Source organism: Protomyctophum parallelum (assembly GCF_964188405.1).
Source record: "Protomyctophum parallelum genome assembly, chromosome: 21".
In the NCBI taxonomy this organism is placed as follows: Eukaryota; Metazoa; Chordata; class Actinopteri; order Myctophiformes; family Myctophidae; genus Protomyctophum; species Protomyctophum parallelum.
Window position 1 is genome coordinate 27,643,971 of NC_139713.1, and position 14,176 is coordinate 27,658,146.

Consider the following 14,176-nt stretch of genomic DNA (forward strand, 5'->3'; position numbering starts at 1 on the left):
TTCCATCTGGGATATCTCTGTAGCCCAATGGCTGAAGCTGTCCCCTTTTTCAAGCCACTTGGCAGGTGATTGGATGGGAGTCATGGGACCGTCTGTCAATGATATTGACGTCGTACATGACGTGTGGAGCTATCTACTGTAGGTCATGTCTTTGCTTGCTTTCAAGCATATAAGGCGATTTTCCAATTTTAAGGCGCCAGGAAATACAGGCGCTACAATTGCAACAGGCACTTCTCGACGGTGTCACACCCGGTCTCGCTAAGATCACGCCTGTAGCTGGTGTTGATTGGTTGGTCCTGGGCACGGGATGGTTCAACACCAATCCCTGAGTGATCCCAGATGAAGGCTGTATTGTAAACCTGTGAAATCAATACCGCCCCCGTCTGGCGGAGTCGGATACATAGTATATATCACCCTGTCCCAGCACCCCAACTCTCGAGAGCCATCAGCTGTGTGTGGGTAGGCCTGCATGGCCGGTAGCAACACCAGGCCTCAAGACTCGTCAAGTAGGCTACTCTAATATTAACATTGAACTGCAATATGCCCAAATATGGAGATGATCCAATGTTGTTGCACTCACATCATAGATGACTGTCGTCATCTCACCACGAGGAGAACCACCCCTTGGACCAGGGTGGAGGTGAAGATGTCTATAAGGGGTTGTACTAGGCAGCTAGCCTCGGGAACCCAGGCGTTCAAGAGTGGGGGTAAATCCCGGGGGAGCGGACGCAGGCACATAAATTGGTGAACCAATAGGTAGCCAGTTTGAAACCTCACCTCTAGTCCTCAGAAAGGGCTCCTTCCCAAGCCTACTTGGGAAGGAGCCCAGACCAAACGTAGCCTAGACTACTGCATTGAACCTGTTGGGCCTGATTCATGCATAAGACAAACAAAAGGTCCATAGACTTGGCTGCCACATGAAGTCATGTCCGAAAGCCAGACGTTGGAGGGGTTAGTGGCCCTCAAAAGGACAGCAGGATCAAAACGTAGTGTTTGCTGTGAATAACAGAATGGAGCATTGAAAAGTGCAATCTACCAGTCACAACATGTCACAGTGCTAAACGTAGTGACGACAAAGTAAAAATCCACCTTACAACCGGCTGGGGTAATATGCCCCATTGAACATGGGTTAACAAAAAAATTACAATAAAACACACTTCACACATCAAAACACCAAGCTAATAATAGTAATGAATTGTATTTATAACACATTATTTAAACACCAATAAACTAGGAACATTTGCAATTGAGAAAGTAAAGAGTGTGTGGGACGATTTTAACAGTTTTAATTAGTATATTCTCTATTACAGCACAGCATTGTGCAACTGTTGTGCATTTGGGTAACACTTGGACAAAACGTGAAAACATTAACACCATCATGACTTTTGTTGGTGTATGTGAAAATCCACAGACGTATATGAGCTGCTTTACAATGTGATATTCAGTGAAAATCTTTGGAGTACAAGACATTTCATTTGCACACCTTCATGTTTGACATTACACACCATTTAGGGCTGGGCTCACTTTTGTGAGGCTGGACATAAAGGCATATGTATGAGTCAAATTCTTCTAATTTAATTTTTATTTTTTGAGAGAGAGATTACACAGAGTCTAATGGAGAATAACCCATTAAACCCGGGAAAGCATCTTTCGATTTCTGTATTGGCTATTCAAAAATAGCAGATATACAAGTTGACAGCGCGTCACTTTGTGCCACACTGCAAGCTTGTACATCTGCTATTTTTGAACATTCTTGAAAAATCCTGAAAGGGCGAGAACTACTGATTTTGAAGGCATTTTGTAGAATCGGCCTCAGGTCTTAATGGTATGAAAGGAGAAAAGACACGTCAGAGGTAGGATGTTAGACTCAGGAAGAACAACTGACGCACGTTGCAGTGCAGTGGTCAATACACTAAAGCACGTTGCAAAATGCAGTGCAGTGGTCAATACACTAAAGCACGTTGCAAAATGCAGTGCAGTGGTCAATACACTAAAGCACGTTGCAGTGCAGTGGTCAATACACTAAAGCACGTTGCAGTGCAGTGGTCAATACACTAAAGCACGTTGCAGTGCAGTGGTCAATACACTAAAGCACGTTGCAGTGCAGTGGTCAATACACTAAAGCAGTGCAATCCAAACCCATGGGGCCGCGGGGGAAAGTGGGCCCCCAAATAATTGGCAAAACATTTAAGATTGTAATAATATATCATTCGTATAAAAAAAATGAAATAATGCTATAAAAATGACATATTTCTTCTTGAAAAGTGTTTTCATTTGGATACTGATAAATAGGGCCTACGTTCATTCTATTGATCCATCGATTGATTGATCGTTAAAATAAAATGAGCATGAAAATGCAGACAGGTTTGATGACCCTCCCCCATCTGATGTTACTGTAGGTGGTCAGATAGGCAGGGGATTTTTAAGTGGTCCCTGATCAAAGAAAGGTTAAGAATGGTCGTACTTTACATGTCAATGTCATTTTACTGTCATCTGGGGACCACCATAGAATCATGTGGGCCCCGACACACAGATTGAACCACCGTTCTAGTAGTGTGATAGCTGCAGATTGCATAGAAGACACACTGTTATTGACTCAATTAGTTGAAAATAAGATCTTTCTTTATGTTGGCTGACAGTCGTTCAAAGAGCACCTTCAGAAGGCATTTTCATCACTCGGTGGAGAAGCCAAACTGCTAAAAAGTGCTAAAATCTTGAGAAATACTATTAAAACAGTAAAAGGCAGGATGCAATTTGTGACGTGACTCGTAACAACAACAGCAGCCCAAAAAGCTAAGTTGCACAGCAGCCATATTGGAAAGAAAATGCTACTTCCTTCACAGGTGCTACCAATTATACTGTAATGAAGGCTCTGTTCCATTCCAGTCAGGATGGCTGCTGATGTTGTGCATGTTGGCTCATTGGAAACACTCCCAAAGTGGGGTCCTGGTACCAAACCAAACCCCATTTGTCTGCGAGTGTGACGTTAATGGGATGTCCACTGTGTTTGAAGCTTGTAGTTCGACATTGGTAAACTTTGACCGGGCATCATCCAATAGTTGAACACCACTTGGCTGCCATTTTCATTCAGTTCAGGTGTTTCCAATGAGACCTATTAAGGATCTGGTCCCTGTGCAGACAGCGAGCTTGTACATCTGCTATTTCTGAACACTTTTGAAAAATCTTAAAAGAAGGCATTTCGACCTCAGGTATTAAAAGTTAACCTTTTATTTGTATTTTAGATACAAGGTTTCTGCCCGATTTTGCTAGGCAAATGGGACTGCATTCTCCATATGCAGACCGCGGCCATCTTACAATTTACCATATAAGTTAATGGCAAGGTGCTACCTAGGTGCAACTTCCATTGGCAGCCCATAATATTCATCCAAACAGAAAAGTCCTATGTGATTGTATTAAACAACGTCAAACTCACCCACATTGCAGCTGTACAGAAAGCTTGAATTATTCTCTTTCTATCTGTTTGTTTCATAAAAATCCACTGTATACATGTTATGAGCTACTTTGTGTCCTTGCAGATGATTCTTTTTCTACGTGCTGGAGTTTGGAAGTGCTCGTTAGATATTACTCAACTGCCCTGCGTACCACCTGTTTTGAATTAGCACATAATGCAAGAGGCAGCAGGACATTGCTTTACTGAGTGCTTAACGAGTGCTTCCAAACTCTGATGGAAACATGGCCCCGGTCTGCAAATGGTCTATGGCCTGCAGACTGAACAGATCACCTGTGAAAGATGTAACCCTACTATTTAAAAAAAGATGTATTACACTGCCCTACAAAAACACACAATGGTAACTACTCGTGTGTGCTTTTGGAGAGGGAGGCCATACTGTATACCACCATGCCGGGACGGAGTTAACCACTGGAATCATAGCGTCCCTATTCTGGGCATGTCATAATAGGCGAATATTGGGGGTGAACTATGTGGTTAAGATTTCATAACAACAGATTTTATGCCGGGAGACGACACCACTGGTGCAACAGTGATACTTTGTGTGGCAGGAAGAATTGTTTTCCTCAGTTATCCTACTTTTGCACGGTTTGTATGGACCTTTTATGTAACATAAAACGAAACAAAAAAAACATTTGAAGTATCGTATTCTTTTGCTTTCAGCTCTCGTCGTAGCAGGGAATGTTCGACAGCATGTTCCTATACATTAAAAAGAATAAATAGAAGAAGAAGCCGACCATCGAGAGTAGTGGTTTTCAACCCTTTTCATATCAAGGCCCATAATGTATTGGGCATTTGAGCCACGGACCACCATTTGATGAGATCTAGCCTCTCTGACACAAAACGTAGAATATTTTGTCCACAATTCCATGCTGTATTGGCATTGGTACCGCATAGGAGATATGACAGGCAAACGTTGATCAAAATAATAATTTCCTACATTATATAATTGTGTAGAGTTCTTGTAAATGAAGTAATGCAGATGTTTATCAATAGTATTACTCTTGAGAGCATAACATGAAACCTATGGTTTCATTTTACACTCTCAAGAGTTAAATATCTAATAAGGGTCCATTTGGTTACCAACTCTCATTTAGCTGGGGATCACCTGGAACCCCCTCAAGGACCACTGGTGGTCCCCGGACCACTGGTTGAAAACCACTGCTCTAAGCTGTTCAAATAAAGAGCAACATCAAGGCCTAAAGGAAAAACGAGTCAGAGGGAACTAATTGTGAACTCTGAATATGGTGTAGAGTAGACAGTATCAATCTCTGCTTCGTCATATGGCCATGTCACTCGCCAAAAATGTCTGAAAATGAACTGAAAAGGCGAAGCGTCATATTCTCGGCTAGTGGCTGTATGTATGTATGAAGTAGCTCTCGGAGCAGTGGCGTACGGTGGAACATTCCAATTAAAACGTTATTTTTCAAGCTGGAGTAACAAACAAACAAACAACCACAGGCTTAAAAAAACACATTCAGCCCTCGCACCCCTAGTTTGGGAATGCCTTTATAGGCGAAATGTTCTCAGAAATGGCCTATAGGGCTATTTTAATTGATACTCTGTTATATGCCGGCGGGCCGGCCTCTTCCAAGTGGGACCAGAGACGAGGGTGTGGCTACACGACGACACCGAGATTTGAGACATTTGATGATGAATGCAAAAATACAAATCAGGCGTTGCGTGTTTAAAGGTTTGAGGCACATTAACAGTCAAGGGCTTTTGTCTATTACGTTAGAAGTGACTCTTCTAGTGGCCGCCCCGCTTTTACAGAATCCTTCATGTAAAAAAAAAGGCTACGAAGCAGATTCGGAGCGTAATGTGTTTCCTTCAGAGCTGAGGGGGGGGGGAATAGTTTGTCAGTTCCCACGAGTCCATTAGCGCCCCCCTATAGCAGCACGTCTGCAACGTCACAGCGACGTCACAGCGGTGGTGGAACGGACAGAGTGGGCGTGGCCTGGAACTAATCCAGGAAGCAGCGACGGAGGCAGCGTCTGATGGGGATGGTGATGACGGCGGTGCTGGTGGTCGATCGGACTGGACGACATCAAAGGGTGCTCCGCTGCCGACCAGCCGGGATTCCCCGACGATGGCGACAGTTCCGGCGGCGACAGACTCTCGGACAGTCGTACCAGGAGCTCCTCGCCCTGCCGCGCGCGGTCGTCCAGGTGTCTCTGGCGAATGAGGAGGGAGGGTTTGGCGTGGATAAAGCGGCGGTAGTCGCCTAGGTGCGGCGCGGCGAGGCAGGCGGACAGGATGGAGTGGACGACGCTCTGCCGGCGCTCCAGGTTCTCCTTCAGCTCCCTGGCGTCCTCCGTCTGGCTGATCAGCTGACTCCTCTTCTGGCCGAGGGAATCCTGACGGAGAGAGACAGGCTGTCAATCATTTACAACTGTTTTTATGCCAGTGGTTCTCAACCTTTTCAGGCTGCAGCTCCTAAAATAATCCTATTTGAACTGGGAACTCCCCCACCCTGACATGCACTTGGAATGTACAGTAGCAGTTGAGGCATGCAATTAGTTTGACTGTGAATATTGTGAAAATTGCCGATCTACAAGCTCACAACACATGCAGATTTCCACATTTCCACAATGTTTGATTCTTGATTGATTCTTATATTATTAGAAAATGTGGCAAAAATGTGTTGATTACATTTGATGCAGTTATGATCTTTTTCTTCTATTTTTTGTATACGGACGGAAGGAAGGAAGGACAGACGCACACACACACGCACACACGGACCGAGTGCAAAACATACTCTTCCCATGCCTTTGGCCTGGTGGAGACAATAAAGGCGAAAGCCACAAAAAAAACATTTATTTATATTTTTATAATAACATCATCTGCTGAATGTATTCAGCAGATGAGGTTGTGTTAACAAAATGTTAACACAGAGTGCGGGGTTGCGCCTCGAAAACAGAGGATCTGCAAGCTCTAAGCACGTCGCTGCGCGACATGTTGAGAGCTTGTAGATCCGCTATTTTTCCTTTAAAGTGCCCTTTTAGGGTATTTCAGCCCCTGCCTCTCTAACATTCTCTGCATGTCCATGGAAAGGAAGACATACTTCTGCTATATTCCCTCACCTTCTCGTCAGCGTTGTCCTGTGAGTGTTCTTGTGTGTCGAGAGCTGACAGAGCTCTGTCTATCCGAGCCAGACGACCACACAACGACAGTAACAAGTTGACAATCTTCTCCAGGTCTCCTAAAAGAAAGTACAACACATCATCTCATCACGATATTTACGTTGCGTTATGTTTGGCACATCCCAGTGACGAAAAACAACTGGATAAAGTTCCAGTACTGAACATTGTGGTGTTGCAGTATAAAGGACACAGCGGTGCCGGTGTATTCTGTGTAAATGTTTGTCAGGTGAAACCTGACATATAACAGCTCATGAAATGTAAGCGACCTAGTCATCAATGGGAGTCTGACCCCATGCCGCCTAAGCAAAAATAAATCATGAAAACGAGTGCAAATCTTAGTTTGAATATATAATAATTTATATTTAATAAACGTTTTTAACTCAAATCGTTGCTTCTGGAGGGGTCCCTGGAACAACATATTTCCATATGAGGGTCGGCGGCCAATTACATATAATTTTTGGGGTCCTTGACAGGAAATAGTTGAGAAATATTGATATGGAAACATAAGGTTTTTCGGAAAACTGGATATAGAAGAAATTTGTTTTTGTAGAATCTGGTCTCAGGTCTTGAAGGGTCAGTAGTGTGGTTCATACCTATGAACGTGCGGTACTTGTCCCTCTCGTTGGCTTTGCAGTGCTCGTGGACCAGGGCGTCCAGAGCGCTCCCCAGGCTCTGGTGTGACCTCTGCTCCTCCGATAGAGCATCCTTCTCCTCCCGGAGGCTGGCCATGGTCAGCCGCAGCGCCTCGCTCAGCTCCACCTGGTGGACATTATGACACGCAACGGCTTCTGACAATTTTCTTTTTTGTAATTATTATTATTTCAAAACATTATAAGTATAAACCTGGGGCGAAATAAACGTTTTAGTAGTAGTAGAAAATAGCCGATCTACTGTACAAGCTCATAACGCATCACGTTGTGAGCTAGGTCCCTGGGAAACATCAAATTTCTCTTTTGGGTCTGCAAGTTAAAACGTTTGGGAACCAGTGGGCTACTGTTAGCAATACTGTATGTGTGTATGTCCCTACACTAATAATGTACAATGGAACCTGGGACTGCCTCTGATGATTCGGGCCATTCATTTGTCCTAAATGTCCTCTATATGCATACTGTATTCATGTATGGTTTGCACAACACCTGATACCATGAATTGGTACTTGGTACAACCTTCAAATGATTGGTACTCACTAATGCTCATTGTACATTGTACTTGTGCCTGTACTTGTACCTGTATCTGTAACAATGACAAATAAACCTGATTCTGATTATGCGGTGATGACACATTCATTTCTGTCTACTCTACGTTTCATTGGTGGGATATGGCAGTTTAGAAATCTTGTTTGAAATGACAAAACCGGACTACCGATGATGTCACTGGTAGGCACATTTCTGAACTGTCGCTAGCCCTCCTCTGAGATACAGCGGCCCTCATTTATTAAAGTGCTGTAGATCAAATAATGGGCATACGACGAGATCGCCACAATTGTCGGCATGTATCATTCCATCGTGACTTTGACTTGTGCGTACGCCCCGCTCAGATCTGTGCAAATATTTAGACATGTGGGCCTATTTTATTTCCAAGAATGACAAGCAATTAAAATCAAGCGATATGGAAACAATCAAACATAGCCTATTTGAAATGTTCTAATAATAATTAATTAGCATTAGTGAGGACCAATTGAAGATAAGGTTGAAAATGGCTGAAGTGGTTCTTTGAAGGTGATAATAAAAGTGATGATGATGGTGGTATCATTCGGTAGTATACAGGCGCCGTGTATCTTACCTTCTGTGCGTTGAGATCTTTCTCCTCCTCGTCCAAATCCGTCTCCAAACCTCGCTCTGCGACTGGACTGTGCGTGCGTCCATCAAATGAGACGCCATCTTGGATTCTACAGAGGAGATCAACACTGTTTACAGCACTTGTTCTCGACATCAGGCCTGATGGCTGATCAGGTCAGACAGCAGGAGGCACAGAATGTTCGGGAAGACATCATATTTTGGCCAAACATCAACTTTCCAAGGCCACGACCCAACCAAAATAATCATAGTGAACTAGGGACAGCCTATTGACAAGCACTTGTAGGAGTTGAGGCATGAGAGAGGGAGAGGGGGTGAGGGAGAGAGAGAGAGATTGAGAGAGAGACTAACCCTGTGACAAATCACAATGCGAAGTTCACCTAATTATCAACTCTGTTCTCACAAAAGCCTTTTGACACAGAAACCCATCTGTAACGCCAGGACTGGCCACCAGTCGGCAGTATTGTTCATGTTTTGCAGCTGGCTCTAGCATGTCTTCAGGTTACCAACATGTCTACACAGTACACGCACAAATCATCTACACATAGTAACACATGGATTTTACTTTACATTTGTAAGACAAAGAAGTGTAGGCTATATCGTCTCTGTCGGGTGGAAACCTCCTAACAAAAGTAACAGATCGAGAAGCTCAAAGCGCATTGCTTCGTGCCGTGCCCTCATGCTTTAGATGTCCTTTATTATCCACAAGGGAAATCTTTGTTTGGGTCAATGAATGCATACATTCAAGACAAGACAATATATAAATATACGCCACAAGTAAACCCCCCCCAGCAAAGTACTTCAATTCTATAAAAGGTATGCCTATTATTTTATTGCCTAATTCTAAATTTAAACAGGTCTTTAAAAGAAAGCAATGTCCTCTCCACACGCCCATAATGTGTTTGTGGGGTGTTCATTTATGAAAAAACAAAAAAGGTTTCTGCCCGACAGCAACGATGCAAGTATATTAAATAAATGGTTAAGAAAATGCCCACACCCTCTCTGTTTTCTTTTACAAACTAAGCCCTGGTGAACAGATGATGTCTGCAAAGAATGTTTCTTTTGATTTAAGGAGGGGCAGATAAACACACGTCCACTAATGAGAATGTTCCTCAAGGACATCCAAACAACAACATGGACTTACTTCCTCTCCGCGACTCCTCTTTCTTTACTTCAGTGTTTTAAGTAGATAATTGTGATATAAGTGGGGTTTTTTGTATTATTATGTGTTAAATTCCCACGTTTGTTCATTAACAGGGGTCTCCATGTCTGTCCAGCTCTTCAGTAAACAAGAAAATACATGTTCAGGTCGGGATACCAATTTCATCCAATCAGAAGAGAGAACTCATGAAGGACACACGACGCAGTGGAATTGGAAGTGATGAAACTAATACATGGGCAGACTAAATTGGAACTGGAATACAATACAAGCTGGTAAATTATCTATCTCCTGATTGGATGGCATTTTTAACCCATTTGAAGACATATGTTCTGTTTACCACAGACCTGTTACAGAACACGCAATATGATTACTATAGAATTATGTTGCTTTAACTGTTCAACAATAAACTTGCTGTTTTATTAACCAATACATATAACTTATAGCTCATTTTAAAGCAAGTGAGTGATGTTTTAGACAAGCAACAGGCTCTCCTAACCCAAAGACACTGATCTCATTCCCCCCAGATTCGGCACAAACATGGCGATTAATTTTATTCTATTCTAATGTTATGCCACCAAAAGGTGTGCCTCCCTACGCTCGTTCAATACCTCCATAGAAGAGCACCTGCAACTGGACCTAGACAAGTCTTCTACAGTAGCTTGCAAAAAGAAATGACCCCTGATGTTTTTCTGTAAATATACTTCTACTGCTCCTAGTATTGATGATCTCTTGTATACTATTGTATGTCTTTATATGTCTTGATGAATTCAATATACAGTACCACAATGGAATGAAAAACAAGCATGTTTAAGACATTTGGCATTTTGATTGGCATGTGATTCAGGCTTAATTAATGAAAGCAACGACACTTAAGAGTTGAGGGCATTATTACCTGTCATCCAATTGGCTGCTGTTCCTGCGTTGCCATGCCGACCTCCCAACCAATCCGCTGCTGGGGAACAGTTCCTCCATGAGGTCCAGGGTGCTCTTACCAAGCCAGGTGTCCAGGATGGGGGCCAGAGAGGGATCCCTCCACACCTGCATAGATGGATAGGTACAGTAGAAATGAGAACCTTTTTCATATCAAGGACAATTATTTATTCAGCATTTGAGCCACAGACCACCATTTGATGACAGTTAGCCTCTCAGAACCAAAACTTATAATATTTTGTCCACAATTTCTGTTGATACCATAGGAGAGATAACAGGCCAAATGTTGATCAAAATAACAATTCTTCTACATTCTGTATTTGTGTAGACTTGTAAATTAGGTAATGCAGATATCTATAAGGGTCCATTTGGTTACCAACTCTCCATCATTTAGCTGGGGACCACCTGGAACCCTCTCAATGACCACTGGAGTTCCCCAGACCACTGGTTGAAAACCACTGATATAAAATAAATACTAATAGATGCCTCATTGGCCGCTGCACTTCGTTGGAGCCATGTGTGTCCGGCGTAAGGAAGAAGTCAAGTGGAAGTGCGGAAGGTACGCTGCGCCACTGCCACTGAAGTGACTACTGGCCAATCACAGCGAGTCTTTTCCAGTATGAGCTTCCAATGAGCTTTATTAGCATGAGAAAACAAACATTTACATTGCCTCTGCAAAAGCTTGCCTCCTATGGAGATACACATGCCCCAGTAGCTAGGTGTCAATGTTTTTGATATAGTTCAGACATTTTCATTTTTGTTTATTTTGTTTTGAACTTATGTCTGTCAATTTCAGCACGTTTTAATTAGCTGGTTTGCTAGTTTAGTTTAGTTAGTAATGTTGTGAAAAGACTTAGCTTCAGTATTTTTTGGTAAAGTATTTAGTAACATTTGTTACACTTAATGGTTACAAAACTACTTACAGTAGTAAGTAGTTTTGTAACCATTAAAACCGGGAAAGCAGCTCAAAACATTTTTGAACTAGTGATTTAGAAGGCATTTGTAGAATCAGCCTCAGGTCTTAATGGGTTATGTAAAAACATGCAAGTACTTCTAAATAAGAAAAAGAGGTTGCACAAAAAGGTAGCACATCCAAAAAAATGAATGGATGATAAAGTACTCACATTTCCACTTTGTTGTTGGCACACACACCCAAAAACGCACGCTTGCGTGTTTCCGGTTGTGAGCAGCGATGCAAATTATCGATTAATTCATAATATGATAATTGATAACCTTATCGATCGATTTACCGTTAGTTGATAAGCAGCGTTTATTTTTTTTAAATCTGAGAATCTTAATTTCCCTCAATAATGTCTAATTAATTGTTAACTGTTAAGTTTAATTGAAGAATGTCTTAACGGCGATTAATGGGTTTTGGATTGGTTAACATCCCTTGGTCAGAGCATGTGCACTTACTCCTTCCAACGCTGTCCCTATAGCCACTCACCAGCTGACGGGCCAGCGCCTCCACTCGCAGCTCCTCTGCAGAGCTCTCCCTCCTGGGCATGGGGAGGTACTGGAGGAGACCCACACTCTCTCTGTCCTCCTGGGAGTCCGCTGGGCTGGGAGGAGGTGTGACGGAGGAGGAGGTGGTGGTGGTGGAGGAGGAGGCCAGGGGGAGGAGGCTGACCACAGGGGAGGAGGGAGGGAAGGAAGAAGATGACGACGATGAGGGACGCGACGAAGGCGAATGGACAGAGGGTCTCCTTTCCGGGTCATCGATGCACTCGGAACTGAGAGAGAGAAGAGAGAGAAGAGAGAGACAGAGACAGAGACAGAGACAGAGACAGATACAGAGACAGAGACAGATACAGATACAGATACAGATACAGAGACAGATACAGAGACAGAGACAGAGACAGAGACAGATAAGTCAGTGGTTCTCAAACTTTTTCATATCAAGGACTACCAAATTAATGTATGTACAGTATGTATTAATGTATTTGGCTGCGGACCCCCATCTGAATATATTTTGTGCCAAAAAATGGCATCGGTCGGTCTCTAGACCACTGGTTCTCAGGCCTCCTTGAGGCGTGCTTATGGATACCACCGCTATTCTAGGGAGGCCTGCTGTGATTGGCCAGTAATCACATGTGATTGACAGTTCTTCCTTTTTACAACTATGCCTGAAACTAATAAAAGCCTAAACCTCAGTAAAACTATGTCTAAATATAACCTCAGTAAAACTATGTCTAATCATAACCTTAACCTCAGTAAAACTATGTCTAAACCTAACCTCAGTAAAACCATGTCTAATCCAAACCTTAACCTCAGTAAAACTATGTCTAATCCTAACCTTAACCTCAGTAAAACTATGTCTAATCCTAACCTTAACCTCAGTAAAACTATGCCTGCCGGGAAGCCAATCAGACACAGGTAAGGCGAGTCTACCCTATCCTATAACGTTGGTGGAGTCCATAAACACGTCCTTGGGGGGGTTTCAAGAGGTCCCCAACTAAATGGTTGATAGTTAGGAACCAAATGGACGAGTCTATAACTCACAGAGTTAAACGGAAAGCGTTGAGAGTCTAAAGGCTCATACATAGTCTGGATTTGCGGTGGTTAGGTGACCACCGAACTACAACATGACGTCACGCACCGCGGTGAAGAGCAAACCACCGCCACCGCCCCAGCCCTTCGCTCTGTTTTTACTCACCACCGCTCAACGTTATTTCAGCTCCGGTGGTCAGCTCACCACCGGAGCGGTGGTCACCTCACCACCGAAAATCCAGACTATGAATAGGCCTTAAGTCTAAACCACACCTGTCACTGAATGGCTGCCCAACGTCATGCTCCAGCTGACCAGCGGGAGGTGGAGGGGGCAGAGGCGGGGCGTCGTCCTCTGTGATGTATGTCTCTCTGATTGGTGGAGCAGGACGGGGAGGAGGCGGCGGTGACGGTGACGGCGGCACAGAAGGGACCTCAAAGAACACCTCGTCAAAGCTCTCCCCCGATTGGCCAACACAGGGCACCGTGGGATGTGATAGGCCGGATGAGCCGGAGAGGCTCGACTCGGAAATACGCAGAGAGGAGAGGTGGTGGTGATGGTGGTGGTCGGAGTAGAGGGAAGGCGGGGACGTGCTGCGTCGGGGGGAGTGGTGGTGGTGATGGTGGTGGTCGGAGTAGAGGGAAGGCGGGGACGTGCTGCGTCGGGGGGAGAGGTGGTGGTGATGGTGGTGGTCGGAGTAGAGGGAAGGCGGGGACGTGCTGCGTCGGGGGGAGAGGTCACCTTGGGCCACCTCTTCCTCACAGCGCCCTTCGTTCCCGCTGTCAAAACTTAGCGGTCTTTCTCCGGGAAAGTCCCTCTGAGTGTCGACGCTCCCAGAGTCACTCAACCTCTGTTTGAGGTGAACGTTCAGACTCGTCCCCGTCCCTGGGTTCTCCTCCACCGGTCCAGCACTAGCTCCATTAGCACTGGCCGCGCTAGCTCCATTAGCGCTGCTGTTACCATCGCCACCACCAGCAGGAGAGGAGGTAGCCTCCCTGCCAGCGTCATTAAATATGCTAACGGCACCGTAAACATCTTTGCTGAAACCATGGCCATCGCCCTCCGCTGTGCTTGTCCGCGGCGAACATGGGAAGGCGATGGCGTCCAGGTTTGCTTGGCTCAGTCTCTCGCTGGCGTGCCAGTCGGAGTTGGCACCGCCGCCGCCACCAGGGGGTGAGAAGGGGCACG

At 44.4% G+C, this 14,176-nt stretch overlaps 1 protein-coding gene across 1 annotated transcript in view; it reads right to left on the reverse strand.

Moving 5' to 3' along the window:
- Window positions 1–1,246: 1,246 nt before the first annotated feature.
- The window catches only part of shroom3 (shroom family member 3), a 78,868-nt gene continuing 65,938 nt past the window's right edge, over window positions 1,247–14,176 (reverse strand). Inside the window, exons 23-29 of the mRNA XM_083793345.1 lie at window positions 13,264–14,176; window positions 11,948–12,233; window positions 10,463–10,608; window positions 8,395–8,500; window positions 7,206–7,371; window positions 6,553–6,671; window positions 1,247–5,826 (exon numbers count right to left, since the gene is read on the reverse strand). The exon at window positions 13,264–14,176 is cut by the window's right edge and continues 108 nt beyond it. Of these exons, the coding sequence (XP_083649471.1) occupies window positions 5,380–5,826; window positions 6,553–6,671; window positions 7,206–7,371; window positions 8,395–8,500; window positions 10,463–10,608; window positions 11,948–12,233; window positions 13,264–14,176 (2,183 nt within the window). The 3' untranslated portion in view covers window positions 1,247–5,379. The remainder of the gene's footprint in view (window positions 5,827–6,552; window positions 6,672–7,205; window positions 7,372–8,394; window positions 8,501–10,462; window positions 10,609–11,947; window positions 12,234–13,263) is intronic.